The sequence below is a fragment of the Helicoverpa armigera genome, chromosome 4 (assembly GCF_030705265.1).
Source record: "Helicoverpa armigera isolate CAAS_96S chromosome 4, ASM3070526v1, whole genome shotgun sequence".
Lineage (NCBI taxonomy): Eukaryota > Metazoa > Arthropoda > Insecta > Lepidoptera > Noctuidae > Helicoverpa > Helicoverpa armigera.
In genome coordinates, this window is record NC_087123.1 from 2,287,351 (window position 1) to 2,304,968 (window position 17,618).

At 36.1% G+C, this 17,618-nt stretch overlaps 3 protein-coding genes and 1 non-coding gene across 4 annotated transcripts in view; 2 read left to right on the forward strand and 2 right to left on the reverse strand.

The window, feature by feature from the left end:
- Nucleotides 1–17,618, forward strand: part of LOC135116759 (uncharacterized) — a 152,163-nt gene that overhangs the window by 79,230 nt on the left and 55,315 nt on the right. The gene's annotated exons all lie outside the window — the stretch shown is intronic.
- Nucleotides 479–2,301, forward strand: LOC126054125 (uncharacterized). The gene is made up of 2 exons (XR_010276427.1): nt 479–862; nt 1,037–2,301. It is a non-coding gene; the product is annotated as an uncharacterized LOC126054125 (transcript).
- Nucleotides 2,279–3,601, reverse strand: LOC135116694 (uncharacterized). Its single transcript, XM_064034095.1, has 2 exons — nt 3,596–3,601; nt 2,279–3,150 (listed from the first exon to the last, which is right to left on the reverse strand). Exons 1-2 carry the CDS (start codon nt 3,599–3,601, stop codon nt 2,311–2,313), a joined length of 846 nt encoding a protein of 281 aa, XP_063890165.1. The 3' UTR covers nt 2,279–2,310.
- On the reverse strand, nt 3,638–5,577 carry LOC135116752 (uncharacterized). Its single transcript, XM_064034287.1, has 4 exons — nt 5,149–5,577; nt 4,722–4,977; nt 4,238–4,342; nt 3,638–4,107 (listed from the first exon to the last, which is right to left on the reverse strand). The coding sequence occupies exons 1-4, from the start codon at nt 5,332–5,334 to the stop codon at nt 3,638–3,640; spliced, it is 1,017 nt and encodes a 338-aa protein (XP_063890357.1). The 5' UTR covers nt 5,335–5,577.

Here is a 17,618-nt window from a genome sequence, read left to right on the forward strand (position 1 = left end):
GGAGACATGTGACGTGCAGGTACACAGGGTAGGAAGGAAGGGGACCAAACATGTATCTAATGTTCCCATGGAGAACAAAATCAGCAGTGGAGATGTCAAAACGCAAAATCTCCTAAGAATGTAGCGCGCCAAAATGCGGGTGTTCGTGGTACGAGGAACGTTACTAATTCCGCCTTCTATGGAACACGCCCATTATTTTCAAAATAAAATTACCAATTAATCAAGTCCAATCATTGATAGACTGGTTTTGATTTCACAAGGAATTCGAAAGTCGTTCTAGCTTCATTACGCCTTCTGTGAATTGCTTGACCTACAAGAAGGCGCCTGACCTACCTTCGTTATGGCATCTCCGCTATCTTTCCATCCTCCGTGAATGTTCCACTCGCTAATAGGGTAGATGACAGTAAGAAAATATTTGGAAAATTTATGTTTTTTATGGTAGCTAAATATCTAAAAATCTTAAAATTTAATTAAATTGAATAAATAAATCACGATTATTTAATATTTTTTAACTTTAAAATTCCTAAAATACAGTCCTCAGTCACGTGACAACGAACGCCAATGAGAGCGCGTGACGTCGTATGTTGCAATACAAAACAACTTGACATTAGCTTGACATATTCATTATCATTACGGTCGTAATAATATTGTGGTTTTCATTTATTTCTCTTACTTTCTTTCGTTTTTCTTACTTAATTATACTATACTAATACTAGAAACTGTTGGTAACGACAATGGAAGCAGGGTTTTTAAAAGCGACTAGCAGTAACTTGCCCAAAGTCGATGTTATTATGTTGGGTGCGTTTTTCGCAAATAATACCAATTTTTGCTCTGCCGAATTCCGGAATACCAAAACTTCATTGTAAGTATTAGTTAAACTTCATTAAAGTTTTATTATATTGCTGTACTGTTAGTACAGCAATATAATAAAACTTTTAACCATTCAACAAAAGTTACAATATAAATATGTAAATTCATTTTGTTTATAGGTTATGTATGTGTATTCTCATGTAAGGAACACTTCTCATAATTTCAGATCATCTCGTGCATCATACGGGGATGATGCAATTAGCTACGTGCAATTAAAACGTGACGGAAAACTTTGCACCGTAAAATGTAAAATATGTCCAGAGCATAAAGTGCGCTCCAAACTATACACAGTGACATTAGTTATTGACGAAGAAGAGGACTTGATTTGTTCCTTAGAGTGCCATGACTGCGTAGCTTCCCATGGCGGTTGCAAGCATGCCATAGCGTTTGTCATGTGGATTCATCGCAGGAGTGAAGAGCCGTCATGCACGTCCACTGAGTGTTATTGGAAAAAGTCGAAACTGTCACAAGTTGGTACCAGTCTTAAATGCATAACTGCAAAAGAAATGTGCAAGGGCTGTCCTAGTTTGTCATCGAATTTGAGTGTGCTTGCAAAGTATTTACAGGAAGCAAGTAAAAGAAAAATTGAGGACTGTGAATTATTAAAATATCAGCCCAACTCAAACCTTTCAGATACAGCATTAGTTTCAATGCATCAACTTGTTTAAATTTAAAGAAAAATGTTCTGAAATATTTATTCAAAATGTTAATATACCATATATTACTATCAGAAAAGTTGAAAAAGAAACTAGAAATCAATACAAAAGCAGACAGTATGAACTGCGGTATGGCCGAATAACCGCATCTAGAGCTTTCGAAGTAAGTCGCTGTAAGACCCCAGATGGCACATTAATATCAACAATTATGGGTGGACAGATACCAGACACACCAGCAATGAGAAGAGGAAGGATTTTAGAAGACTCGGTGAGGCAAATTTTGCAACGAAAGTTAAAGAAAACAATTAGAACGTGTGGGCTAATATTGAACTCAAAATATCCTATGATCGCTGGATCACCAGATGGTATCTGTGAAGAATACATAATAGAAATTAAGTGCCCTACAAGTGCAAAAACTTTTATGAATTATATAAAAGATGGGAAAACTACTGAAAGATATTATTATCAAATCCAAATTCAGATGTACTTGGCTGATTTAAAAAAGTGCATATTTTGTGTAGCTGATCCTAAATTTAGTGAAAACAAGAAAATTGAAATGTTATATGTTGATTATGATGAAAAATTTGTTGTAAATATTATAGAAACCAATTTGGTTCCATTTTGGCAAAACAATGTATATCCATTATTATATCAAAGTATAAACAACTCCTAACTAGGTTTTGTTTATACTTTGATATAATAATGGATATACTAGGTTTAATATTCATGTTACTTTTTGTATAAAAATAATTATAATAAATAAAACAAGGCATCATTTGAAGTTTTATTTAATTAGAGAATCTTGCAAATTAATTAAAGCACATGCTATAGTAATAATATCATCTAATATTTTTACATGATTTGTATTGACACATGCATGTGGTCTTAACATATTAAATTCTCTCAAACGCCGTATCACACGTTCCACATGTATTCTTAAACTAGCAATTTGTTTCGTTTGCTTAGCCTCAACCTTACTTAGTTTTCCACCCGATTGTACACTTGGAGGTCTAACTAATTGAACCCTAGACTTTAATAAAAACTGTTCAATGTGTTTGAACCCTCTGTCTGCCATTACAACCATTCCTTTTTCTAAAGTATTTACAAAATCACACGATTCTACCAAGCATGTATCCGTTGTTCTGCCCCCAAATCCTTGCGATATGTAGTTCACTAATCCATTTGGAGTGCAAGATATTAAATATTTAATTGTATTGGCTTTTTTATATTCAGACCAAGTTAATGCTTGGTTGACTGACTTAGATGGCTTTTGCACCTCGATTTCTAAACAGTCAATAATGCAGCTAACGTTATAATATTTATGCCTAAATGCCATGGGCAGGGTTTTTCTATTTAATTCTTTATCTATGTTCACAATGAATGGACGCAACACACTTGCTAATATAAGCACATGTTTAAAAAAAATTTTGGTAACATTCGATGGTGTCATTGCAAAGTCATCAGCTAGTTCTTGATTTTTAGTGTCTAAGCGAATTTTTTTCAAACATAACATCAAATTTTCTATTGAAATATTGGTTTCTTTACTTATTATGTCCAATATAAACCGGCCAAGTGCGAGTCGGACTCGTGCACGAAGAGTTCCGTAAATTACAGTTAAATCAACCTATCTCAAAAACTATAAGAGATACTTTGATCAAACCAAAAATCGTTGAAAGAGTTAATTAGCATGCATCACCTCTATTTTTTTTAGAATTTTATACCCCGTAGTTATAAAAATAGAGGGGGGGGGGACATACTTTTTACGACTTTGAGAGCTGATATCTCAAAAACCGTTCACTTTAAGAAAAATGTTTTTTAGAAAACTTTATATCATTTTAAAAGACCTTTCCATTGATACCCCACACGGGTATGTACATCGAAAAAAAAAATTTCATCCCTCAGTTACATGTATGGGGGGCCCCACCCCCAATTCTTTTTTTTACTATTTAGTGTCATATTTTTGTAGCGGTTCATACAACACATATTCCCATCAAATTTCATCACTGTAGTACTTATAGTTTCCGAGTAAATCGGCTGTGACAGACGGACAGACGGACAGACGGACAGACGGACATGACGAAACTATAAGGGTTCCGTTTTTGCCATTTTGGCTACGGAACCCTAAAAAAGTAACTGCTTTTGGGTATTCCAATGTAAAACCTAGGTTTATTTTTAATTTTATTAATTATATTTTGTACAGCTTCAATTGATTTTTTCTCCTGTTTAACTGTTTCGCTGCCGCCTGAAGTAGATTTTGTAGACGGTGAAGATTCTGAATGAGTCACAGTTGACTTACATAAAGAAAAATCACTATCTGAGTTATCTTCTTCCCAGAACAACTTCTTTGATATTCCAGATCCAGATGGTCGTGATAGTTTAGGTTGTACATGTTCAACTTTAAATGGAGATGTAGAAACATTTTTGCTATATCTGAATGGTGAAGGTGGTGAAGCTGCCTGGTCCACTGATTTCTTTTGTGTTTGAGTAGCTTTGCTTCTGTATTTCTTTGTCAGCAATACTTGTACACATTTATTTGCTGTTTTTTTAGGTTCTTGTAAAATTCCTCCGATCATGTGTGAATCTGAAAAAAATAATAGTGGTTCCATATAAATATTTATTGAAATATACATCATAAATATAGTATTAAAAAATGATGTACTACTATTGTAAATATTAAAATAGTCAGCTAATGAGTTGGTACATGAGAATACCTGAATTTGTAACAGAAGATTCTCCTTGAACTGAACTAGTGCTGGCAATGCTGCTCTCAACTGTTTTATTTAAGCAATCTTCTGTTTTTCTAGTTTTTTGTAAATCTGAAAAGAAATAGATGATGAAAATGGATTTATTCCAGATAAATTTAATAGTTAAACACTTATTGTTTTAGAGGTTTTTATTTATTTATTTAATTTCATGAACATTTGTACAGAGGCAGACTTATACCTAAAGATTATCTACTAGTCAACCTTCAGGTGATTTGGAGACGTTGGGTAGGTGCATATTTAAATTGTGAGATTGCACACACTTTAAAAATAAATATAGGTATATAAATTAAGTATTTTAAATAATCTCAATATCAATTATTTATGCTTATATTGAACCTTATAAGATAGATCAAAATAATGTACTACAGTGCTGTACAACATACACATTAAAAATGTCTGTAAATAAGTTGGTAACAGAACATGAATTTACCTTCATTAATAACTGGAGATTTTTCTTGAACTGGAGTAGTTTTGGCAATGCTGCTGTCTGTTTTATTTAAGCACTCTGCTATTATAGTCATCCTTTGTCTTTTTAGAGCACATGGTCGCGCCAAACTACTGCTTGCTCGTTTTCTTCTATCTGGTTGACAATCAAATATACTAGGTAAAATATCTGGTTTCATCCGAACTTGCGATACAAATCCCATGACATGATATTCCATGTAATTTTCCATATCATTTGGCAACTGTAATTTAAAGTCTTAATTAAAGTTTTTGTTAGAAATAGAATGAGTATTCTAACCTAAAAATCCAAGTTGCATTCAACGGAAAAAAACTATCTTTTTTAGATATTACTTATTATTATTACGTTAATATATTTAACGAACATTACTTATAGCAAAAAAGTTAAAACTTACATCGAAATGATCCTCACAAAAGTACATTTTTGAATCCAAAGCCACATTCACGTCGCGTCTTGCAAGTTGTAGCCACTTTCGCCTTTGTTCATTTCTAGGCACATGTATAAATAGTTTTTCAGGTGTTTTAATAGTCGAGCTTTCGCACTGAGGCACTATACAATATTTGTAAAACTTGTGATCCATTTTATTGCTTTAATTATAAGAACGCTTCATCCACCAAAAACAAACAGCACTGTGTTTTGCAACGTATGACGTCACACGATTCGCCATGACAGTTTGAGGCGTTTTGGTGGTCATATGTCAAAAAGTTCATAAAAATACAAAATAAAATATGTTTCAGTTTGTATTTTACTGAAATATTAATATTTCAGTTACATTTGGCCATAGGGCGCGCTATGAGTAAGTTTTTAAAAATTATTCAACTACCCTATTGGGTTGGATTGATTTCAAGTGTGTATGATATAGGGTTTTCAGCGAATACAGTACCGTAGTATGGTGCGGAAATAAATAAGAAAAATCTAATAATAGGAAACTTTTTTACAAAAAAAAAACTACTTTACCTAAATACCTAAAATCTTCTCCTGAGTCTGGCAAGGAATATGCTGAAAACCGCATCAATTGGTTCGGCCAAACGTGAGGTAACCACGCGCAAACATACATATACACAAGTCAAACTAAGAACCTCATTGTTTGAAGTGTATTAACAAAGTATTTAAAAAAAAAAAATATTTTGACTTTACTGATGGCGTCTTTTCCTTGCATGCACAAACATAACAGAAACGAGAAAATCACCATTCTTTTAATAAAAACACACTTGACTGGCGCCTTTGAAAACAATCGAAGCTCGGACGAGCGATTGGCAAAACGCAGCTTCAGCGAGACAATATGTCTTTTGTCGCTAACTGTACATAGTCGAGCGTTCTATTGTAATGGTAAACAGTGGCATGGTGCGGAAATAAATAAGAATAAGATAATAATAAAAAATATTTTACAAAAAAAAAAATTCGTCTTCAATGATATACCTACCTCAAACTTTCTCCTAAGTCCGATTAACACTATGCTGCATACCGCTTCATAATCGGTTCAGCCGAACATGAGATAATCGCGCTCAAACATACAATTTAGAAACGCGAAAATCACCATTCTTTTAATAAAAACACACTTGACTGGCGCCTTTGAAAACAATCGAAGCTCGGACGAGCGATTGGCAAAACGCAGCTTCGGCGAGACAATATGTCTTTTGTCGCTAACTGTACATAGTCGAGCGTTCCATTGTAATTAATGGTAAACAGTGGTATGGTGAAGAAATAAATAAGAATAATATAATAATAAAAACTTTCTTTACAAAAAAAAAAATCGTCTTCAAAATTATACCTCAAACTTTCTCCTAAGTATGATAAAAACTATGCTGGAAACTGCTTCAAAATCGGTTCAGCAGCACATGAGATAATCGCGCATAAACATACAATCAAGGAATGAGAAAATCAGTATTCTTTAATAAAAACACAGCCAGCACACTTGACTGGCGGTCTTGAAAACAATCGAAGCTCGGACGAGCGATTGGCAAAACGCAGCTTCGGCGAGACAATATGTCTTTTGTCGCTAACTGTACATAGTCGAGCGTTCTATTGTAATGGTAAACTGTGGTATGCTGCGGAAATATCATCCTCATGCGGAAATAAATGAGAATAATGTAATAGTAAAATTCTTTTTTACAAAAAAATAATCGTCTTCAAAATGTACCTAAAACTTTCTCATAAGTTTGATAAACACTATGCTGGCAACCGCATCAAAAGATATAATCGCGCACCAAAATACATAGACATAAGTCACATTGAGAACTTTCTTTTTTGATGATTAAAATACGTATTATTAAAAAAATCCACATAGACGCTGCTATAGCCATTTCCTTGCATGCACGAACATAATCAGCATTCTTTAATAAAAACACACTTGACTGGCGCCTTTGAAAACAATCGAAGCTCGGACGAGCGATTGGCAAAACGCAGCTTCGCCGAGACAATATGTCTTTTGTCGCTAACTGTACATAGTCGAGCGTTCTATTGTAATGGTAAACTGCGCTAGATTGCGATGCCGACCGACATAGCCTCCTGAGATTATACACCTACTGTGCTCGGCTGTACCGCGTAGATAGGTGAAGTGCTGGGTATGCCCGGAGGACCGTTTGGTACGGCTAAAGGCTCATTTAGATCAGTTTTAGTGGTAATTTCATAAGGTTCGACAGTTGTGGAAGAATGGTAATTAAGTAATTAAGAATCGGTTGAAGGCTTGCTATTGGCAAGGGGGTCTTCTAAATTCTACATGTTTGCCTTATGGTGACCTACTTTCGACGTTTAGTCTCCTAAAGAATAGTTTTATGTAACCTAATATGTAATGAAATTCATATTATGTACGAGTGATTTTTTTTTATCCTCGATCATTTTTTTTAAAGACCGATCATTAACTATGTCAACTCTTTCGACTTATTTTGGGTGGGACAAACAGATGTTAAGTTTGTTTAGAGCTTGCGATTAGGCTAATTTTTCTCCGGTTGCGGGCATTAGTTCCCTTAAGACAACAAACCCAAACAAGTTGACTACAGTCTACAAGTCTACTAAGTCATTTAATTGTTACAACAACAAGAATTACACCAAAACCCCAGTTCATTCCAACCAAGGAGTTGGGAATACCGCCTACTAAGCACTGGGGACGTGTAAACGAGGCCCGAGGATGTGCAACTGATGTGCGTCGAGTGTTAATGCAGTTAGGAGCGAAAGCCTCGGCCGGTGCATTGTTGCTGGCAACAACGCTTTGTTTCACAATTGTTTGTATTTTGTTGTTTGTTGGGTGTAAAATGGTGATGAATTACTATGCCATCTTAAGTAATGTTTAAAAGCGAAAGTAACGTTATATGTTACGTATTGACGCAGAGAGATAGGTACTCTGCATTCGGACGTAAAGCTACTTTTATATGGATGATAGAAGTAGTTTCCCTGGGATGAGGGTGTAGTTCATTTTCTAACCAAGGAGTGAGCAAGCGTGGTGATTAGCGCTCAATCCTTCTCCGTGTGAGAGGAGGCCTGTGCCCAGCAGTGGGACGATAAAAAGAAAGAAAAAATCACTGGGGACGTGTAAACGAGGCCCGAGGATGTGCAACTGATGTGCGTCGAGTGTTAATGCAGTTAGGAGCGAAAGCCTCGGTCGGCGCTGTATTGTTGCTGGCAAGATCGCTTTGTTTCACTCAGACGGTGCTGGTAATTGCTTGTATTTTGCTGTTTGTGTAGTAATGTTGCGTGTGAAATGGTGACAAATTGCCGGGTGATACTTAATAATGTTACGTGCCAATCTAAGTCTTTGTGTTCTGCATTTATGCTAAAAGGACCAATGAAAAGAAAGGCAGTAGAGTTAGATTGTATCCTGCACACTCTAATAGTCTAATTATAAGTATAGTGAGAGGATTTAGACTTAAAGATCGAGTGCACTAAACAGTATGGAATAAGCTTATGTCCAACATATCATGTTAAGGGCAACATTTCTTTATGATGGATCACCACATTAGTAGAGCTCTATATGCTAATTTGCTACAGCAAGAACAATAAGTCAGTCACACTAAACGGCATTTTCTAGAAAACGAAAATCATCAAACACGCACGAACACCCTTCGTCTTCAACCAAAATAGTTTAAAATTAATTCCACCATTCTGGCGAAAATGACCCACAGAATACGTGTCACCGCAAAAATACATCAATTGCGCATACCGAGACTCAAAGAGCAACTATTTTCATTATCTGATATTATCGAAAGGGTACCTTATTGTGTGTCAAACAATAGGAGACCGGTCTAATATGTGGTGTGAGTAAATTTAACTGTAAAGAGATAGTTCAATAAATCTTTAGATATAAGCAATTTATGTGCAGTAGTGTGTGATGTATGGTGCTTTTTGTTTGCTTATTTTGGGTCGCGAGTTTTGAGGTTATGTATTTTTGATCTGATATATTGCAGGTATCTTTTAGCTGAAGTTTGAAAACCAGTCTAACCAACCAAGGGGTATCGAGTTGGCTATGTAAAGTGGTTGGTAGAGGTCAGATAGGTAGTCACTTCATGAAGAACACTAGTATTTAGCTGCATCCAGTTAGAATGGAGGTCAACCCAAATATAGTTGGGGATAGGCTAGATTTGATTAAACTGATTATCTGGCGTTATCAGCAGTTTCTGGAGTTAAGATATTACATACGTAATTGAGAAAATAACAGTTCTTTGTCAATATCCATAAGTGTACACATATTTCAAATTAACACATTAATCCAAGACAGAACACAGAACACAAACCAATTCAATTCAAATTCGATTTCATAATCAGCGATCCAGCAATAAGACAAAGGACATCAGTTTAAATATGAAAGCGTACGTCCAAACAATACAGTCCAGTAAATATGTGAGGACAGTCGGGCGGAATGGAACCACTGAGCCGGCAATGTACTGTACACACGACTACTTACTTACCTGAGAAGGTCAGTGGGGATCGGTGATTTGTTTCTTCGCGATTATCGATTTGAGGACAGACGTTAGGAAGAATTTGGGTATCGGGTTGCCTGGGTAACTGGATTGAGGAGGTCAGATGGGTAGTCTCTCCTTGTAAATTACTGGTACTCAGCTAGATCCGGTAAGACTGGAAGCCGACCCCAACGTAGTTCGCGCGTGAGATGAGTTGAGAAGAATTTGGACAACTTTAGGATAGGGCGATATTCAGGACACTGAAATGGTGCAACAAAACACATCTGCTTTTTTCTTAATATGCTTTGTTTGGTAGTATGTGCTAATCTACTCATTATACTCGTCATTTATACTCGTCATTTATACTAAAACCGCACTAAATTTCACCGTCTCCGAACCAGATATAACGGACGCAGATTGCATTTTGATGACCAATAAAGAAAATGCCATTCTAGGTATCTATCGATCGCCATCCTTCACAAGTCCTGAAAACTTCATCGCATCTTTAGACTCTACTCTAAACCGACTAAGCAATTACGCCACGGTCTTTGTAGCCGGGGATATAAACATAGACATTTGTAACCAAGTAAACAACAGAAACGTGGATTACCTGTGCATGTTAGCCACGCACGGTCTTCTCCCAGCAATTACAAAACCTACCAGAGCAAACACCTGTCTAGACCACATCTTTGTAAAGTCCGAAAATAAGTCTAAAGGAATTATTTGCAAATGCTCCATCACGGACCATGACATTGCGATTGCCATAACGCAACAAACAAACAAACACCCAATTCGAACCAAACCTAGATGGCAAATTAAAGTAAACGAAGAAGCCGTCGTTGAGGAAATAAATAACCTAACGTGGAGCGATGTCCTATCTCAAAACTGTACTAATTCTGCTGTCAACACTTTTATTGATACTATCTCTAGCATAATTCACAAACATTCTCACCAAGTCAAAATAAGTCGAAGACGTCATAATATCAAACCCTGGATCACTCCAGGATTGATAAGATGCATGCGGCACCGCGACAAATTACACTCACATTCCCGCTCACACCCTGAAGACTATATGAAATGTCACGTCTACAATAGATACCGCAACTTCTGCAACAACATAATTAAAAAATTAAAACAGCAATATTATAGCCAATTAATAGAGGACAACCGAACCGACCCTAAGCGTCTCTGGAAAACAGTAAAATCAATTTACAGCTCAAAAGACAACACAAAAGAAGCCTCAAAACTAACAGCCAGTTCTGACGATCCTACACAGACACTCAACAACTGTAACAAATACTTTACCTCATTAGGAAAGAACCTGTCAGACTTAATTCTCGCTAAACTATCCGAAACACAAAGCTCTCTTGCTGATAAATACTCACCCATCTCAAAAAACTCACACTCATTCTTCCTTCACCCAACAGACAATACCGAAATCGATTCCTTAATAACTCAACTCAACAACGACAGTGCACCAGGCCCCGACAAACTCACACCAATACTTATTAAAAAAATTAGATCTTCTATCACCGAACCCTTGACTCACATATTTAACCTAAGCTTAGGAACTGGAGTATTCCCAGACCGATGGAAAATTGCCTCAGTCAGTCCAATTCACAAAAGTGGTGCTACAGAAATTCCAGACAATTACAGACCAATTGCACTGTTATCTATTCTCTCAAAGCTACTCGAAAAGATTGTGAATAAACGTTTAGTCAACTTCGTAGAAAAGCACAATTTAATTTCCGAAAACCAGTTTGGGTTCAGGAGAGGCAGATCAACCGAAGATGCGGCGAGGCTTTTAACAAACACTGTTGCATCGAATATAGAAAAAGGAGAAAACGCCGTAGGGGTTTTTCTCGATCTAGCCAAAGCCTTTGACACGATCTCTATTGATCTCCTTCTTGTGAAGCTAGAAGCAATGGGCATACGCGGCACTCCACTAGATTGGTTTAGGAGCTATTTGTCTAACAGAAGGCAGTTTGTCAAGGTTGGAGATGTCTCCAGCTCACTCTTACCGATAAATTTTGGAATCCCGCAAGGCAGTACCCTTGGCCCGACCCTGTTCTTACTGTACATGAACGATATCCTAAATCTGACTCTTGACAACGCTAAAATCATAGCTTACGCAGACGATACAGCAATCATATTCCATGACACCAATTGGAATCTAGTATACAAGCGCGCAGAAGAGGGACTACTGAAAATAGCCAAAGCTCTTGATAATAACCTCCTGACTTTAAACATTAAAAAGACTAAATTGGTAACTTTCTATAAAACTAAGAGATCCAAACCCCCGCAACATTTAACCCTTCAATTTCACACATGCCGAAACAACTCAGAATCTCAAATAGCAGGATGTTCTTGCCCCATAATCGAACGAATACCCGTAATGAAATACCTAGGTATAACTCTAGATGACAATCTCTCTTTTAAAACTCATATTCACTCCTTATCCGGGCGAGTACGAAAACTCATACACGTGATGAAAAAACTACGTGACTGCACGCCCATTAAAATACTTCGCACTGTATATCTTGGTCTGTGTCAGTCAGTTCTTCAATATGGCATCTCTGTATGGGGAGGAGCCTCAAAAACTGTCTTCATAGAAGTTGAAAGAGCGCAAAGAGCTGTAATTAAAGTAATGCTCAAAAAAAGTTTTATTTACCCAACGAATGCTCTCTACAGTGACTTTCCAGTTCTCCGCGTACGACAACTATTTATCTTGTCCACAGTACTTCACACCCATATCAATTTACAACGCAGACCCGACTACCAGGATATAATCTCTAAGCGTACTATCAGAATACCCCTTCCACAAACCAACTCAGTTATAGCAAGACGCTCCCCTGACTATTTATACCCAAGAATCTATAATGAAGTCTTAAAAACCTGTGATATAATCGGCCTCAAGTTACACTCATGCAAAAAGATTATCAAAAACTGGCTTCTAACACTCACTTATGACGAAACAGAAATAATAATAAACAAGTAATAAAACCAGAAAGCAGTTCCGCCCCTACAAGCTCCATGGCCATCACACTCACAAACACACCCCCACACACACACACACACACACACACACACACATGCACATTTCTTGATTTTTTTTTTTTATATTTCCTTATGTTAAATATTCGTCAATACCTGAATGTCGCAACTCGGACCCTCAAGACACAGGCTGTAGCTTAGTTTGAGGGTCATTGCCAAACTTTATTGAAATTCTTTTTTGATGAATAAATAATTTTGAATTTTTTTGAATTTGAATCTAGAATCACAACCTATGCGATTTGAAAAATTCATATTTCTGCCCTTGTGAGAGAAATGATTGCCACTGTACGAGGACGAATTACATATTTACGCCACCATCACCATAAAACCTCTGCCTCTCTGTCCTCTATCAAAAAACCTACGCACAGGTGCACCAAAAAAAAATTGAAAAAAAAAAACTACACAAAGCATGACTTCCGAGGCAAACATTCCATACAGAGATACTGAAGCCACTTTGTATTCACCGTCACACGTTCGATACGATGTCAAACGCTGTAGACAGATCGAAAATGCTAGAACAGTTCACTGTATAAAGGGTTTCTTTTATTTCGATTTTGCTGCGTGGAATGGAACGACTGTTTTGAGGTAGTGAGTAGTGTGGTTGTTTTTTAGTGTAGATGTCAGTTATGAAGTCAGTTCTGGTTTGACATTATATCATCATCAGTCTACAGCTCCTTCTTAAATGTGTTGAAGTCAGTTTGTTTATTGCCTTTTTGATAAATTCATACATGCTGCCCAAGCGGGCGACAAACGTATTTTGAATGAAAGCTGAAACAATTCCTTCCTAATTCAATAATTACCTATATTATTTGCAGAAACTGAAAAGATTATGTAAAACAATCTTACCTTGATGACGATACAAAGATTACATTTGTTTCTGCCAGGGAAAACAATATTTCTTTTATCTTGAGTTCATTCATCCCATCTTTGTTTACGCATTTTCATGAAAAACAACACAGACTATATAATACCTACGCTGCAACTTTACCCATGAAATTAGTTTGTAGATAGATTAAAAGTTGTGCTCTAGTAACAAGCTGAGACTAACCAAAATTTCGTTAAAACTGGTCTGCTAGTTTAGCTGTGTTAGTGTAACAAACAATATGTATTTCATGATCCCTACTTATAATGTAAATGTGGAAATATATGCGGGGATTTTCATGATTAAATTAATTCAGATGAAGTAGATATTTTTAAAATGATGTCTAGGTTTATAGAGTAATTATTTTTGCAGGAAAATCACTCTATAACTCAGCAGAAGTGTGCTGCACATAGCAATGAAAATAATGTTAACATCATTAAGTTTAAAATAAAGCAAAATTCACCCCGTAATTTACCAAAACAGTTTTCGCGACAACGCGACACACGTACTAAATCATGAAAACTCACTATATTCAATCCACATCCCCAAAACTGGGAATTCATACGCAGAAAAAGTTTCCCGATTATTCATAGCTCGATAAGGCCGCAATATCCGTGGAGCTAACGCTCAGACCCACGGGGGACGGACATTTAAACTTGCCGAATTCCTTCCCAGCAGGGTCCGATGGTTACTCAGCTTATCTTGAACGTTGTACATTTACAAAGGTTTTACATATAAATTGCCTCCATAGAATGCACGGGAGAAAAACCGTGATAGTTCGCAAGGGAGTGACCTTTTTGAAGGCTAGACGAGAAGTCGTTCCCCAAGATATTCATCGCAGTGTTTTGTTTATTTTATTGGAAGTTTGTGCTCGGATTTTTGGGGTCAGCTCGTTAAGCTAAAAGGCGTTTGACTTAATTAGTGTCGTTAGTTTAGTCCTTGAAAGGCTGGGTTGCAAGGAAGGAAAACATAGTCGTTCTAGTTGACCTAAAATGTCGTTGTGAATTGAGAGAGGGAACGCTAAAGTATTCATTAAAAAGAGGTTCGAGATCTGAAGTTTAGATGTAAGTTTTGGTAAATAAAATTAATTAGCACTCCTATCTCTACCATCATAATACAATTGTCGATACTAAATCATCAAACTAAGCTATCACGCTTTCTATTCACAGTCTAACACTCTCAAATCACCTATCCCATTAAAAAAAAACGAAATTAAACAACACAAGTTCTAAAACAAAGAGACATAACAGATTTGAACACGCCGGAACAATCTTTATTACAAAAGTCGTCCTGTAACGTCCCTAGGCGTCTAAAAATTAGTTCAACGAACATTAAAAAAGAAGGAATATTTTTTATCAGAATTCGCTTGAGTGATTTCTTTACAATTCACGCTCGAGAGAAGTTCGTGAAAAACCTTTGGTTGGCGTCAAAGACCACTTTATTTCGGTCACGTTACCTTCGTTAATGAAAATAATAAGTTCGTCGTGGTATTAGCAATGCGCCTTTTTGCTTAGAAATTGGGTACACGAGTTTTTTTATTCTCTGTTAGGGTTTTTGTTCATTAATTAGGTAATAAGGTTAAAGATAATTATAGAATCCATACTAATTATGATCAAGCGGGAAAGAGTAGACATGAAATTTTTGTTCTCTGTTCTAAGGTAGCAAATTATAACAAGTTACAAGCGGTTACAAGCGAATAAAGTTAAAATAAAAATCGTATTTAAAAAAGATAAACTATTAGGTTTAGTTTTTAAGTAGATTAGCTTGTCATTTATATAAAAAACATCAAAGTCAGCCCTCGTTCTAAAAACGATCTCTCGTCTTATTTTATTTTGATAAACATACCTGCATCCACAGAATGCAAGTCATAAAACACTACCACAGGCACTTTCCTCGGAGCCAATTAAATTAACTATGAAGGTGGAATGTGAAGAAAATTACATGCTCCTTTTGTAGAGCTCTCCTTTATTCATTGTAAGACCACTTTAACGATCCCATCCAGGTAAAATATGCAGCAAGGCATCTGTTGTTACAGGGAAGACTATGTTCTCCAATTATAATGTACTTTAAAAGGTGTTTTTGTTGATTCGAATAATTTTTGTGTGTCTTAGTTTTTAATTTTCAAAAGTAGTGTAGTTAGTTTTTTGTCAAAAATGAGTGAAGGGATTTTGATGAAAATTGGCAGTAATATAGATTTAACTAGCTTTTGCCCGCAACTTCGTTCGCGTGGAATAGTGACTACCAGCAGATTTTTGATTTGACCAATAGATGGCGCTATATGTCCGGAATAATTTTATTTTTATTTTTTTTGTAATAAAAACTATCCTATGTCCTTTCTCAAGTTTCAAACTATGTCTGTACCAAATTTCACACAAATCGGTTCAGTAGTTTAGGCGTGAAGAAAAGACAGACAGACAGACAGAAAGACAGAAAGACAGACAGACAGACAGACAGAGTTACTTTCGCATTTATAATATTAGTTTGGATAGTTTGGATGTCAGAGTAACATGCAGGCTATATTTTGTTAAACATTACACAGGCTGATTATGTTTGAAATAGTTCCGGTCAGAAAGCGGTAAAACCAATGACGGAAGCTAGTCATGACATATGACAAGAAAAATGCTAGAGTTACGTTTTTATAAGACATCCTATAAAAACTTCTGTATTGAGTTACTTAACATTAAGAGTTGGCAGTTTATAACCTAAGTAGGTGTATTGAAATATCTTAAATGTGGGTGGACGGCGTGGGAGAGCAGACCGATCAAATGTAAAGGTGCACCGATTGAAAAAACGAAAGTAGCTGGGTTTGAAAAGGTCAAACGAATTTGAATGGAATTTTTCATACTGATGTAATACTAAGACATACTACTATTAAACTTCGAGAACTTTGGGGAAGCCTTTGTCCAGCAGTGGACGTCTTTTGGGCGAAACAATGATATCCAAACATGCTAAAAGTCTTGGTAAAAGAAAATTGATAAGTGATTAGTTATGTTTATTTTAGTGTAAGTAAGGTGTTTTATTAATATTTTTAGCATTAATTTGTTATAATTATTTGTAGTTTTATAAATTCTAACCTATTCTTAGAGCTAGCAAAGTAAAACGTTAAAAACGGCTAAACCGATTGTGCTGGAAATTGGTGCTAGGCAGCTAAGAACCATGGTCCTAAGTACCCTCCTCCTGAGAAGGATATAAGATATTTTTATCCCCATTCGGGAAGTAGTTCCCTCAGAATGTGGTGAAACCGTGTGCGGTAAGTACTTAATAATGATGTTTGTTGATTTATAATAAAGTGGTTACGCTAGAAATAGGTCATAGTCTATTACGAGAACAAATATTAGCTTAACTGAGAGTTCTGGAATTTTCCTGAACGTGTTTGTCTAATTACGTTGTGTAGGCAAACATCGTTGTATTTATTAAAATAATATTTTGTCTATATATTTTCTAAGCTAGCTAAAATAAGCTTGTTTGGTTTCCACGAACATTAAGAGTTAATTTTCCCAATACTGATTACTGCGGGGCTACTGTTTATTACCTCTTTGATAGTGTACTATTGCCGCTGATATTAAATTATGTATTTCGATTCCATTTCAAATGTGAAACTGAATATTTGACATAAGTATTCAATCTATTTACTATTGAGTTCCCCGTGTTTTCATCCATATCTCTGAAGATCACTTCCCGCAGTCGGGAATAAAGAGCCCATCTACTTACTAACTACCTGTCTACCAATGATCTGATATTGTTTAGTAGCTTCGGCGTGAAAGACCGACATAGTTATTTTCGCATTTAAAATATTTAAGGATTGCGTAGATACATACCTTAATCCGTACCTATCCTACCCACTAAAACCACCGCAATAATACCGAAACATTCGTATTTTACGACTGCAAACAAAAGAAAAACAACCAAACATTAGCATGTTAGCGCTTTTCACAGATAACGTCTTTCTAACCGAATTTAACGCGATACCATCTTTAAACGCCCACAAACAAACCGACATTGTCACGGTTATACCATGGAGAATAAAATGACTAGCGGATATATCATTACGCAAAA

Excerpts from the sequence above, each read along its gene's own strand:
- LOC135116752 (XM_064034287.1), bottom strand. The coding sequence starts at position 5,334 with ATGGATCACAAGTTTTACAAATATTGTATAGTGCCTCAGTGCGAAAGC. Across the intron at positions 4,978-5,148 it reads TTTGTGAGGATCATTTCGAT|TTGCCAAATGATATGGAAAA; the intron begins GTAAGTTTTAAC and ends TTTAAATTACAG. Across the intron at positions 4,108-4,237 it reads ATCTTCTGTTACAAATTCAG|ATTCACACATGATCGGAGGA; the intron begins GTATTCTCATGT and ends TATTTTTTTCAG.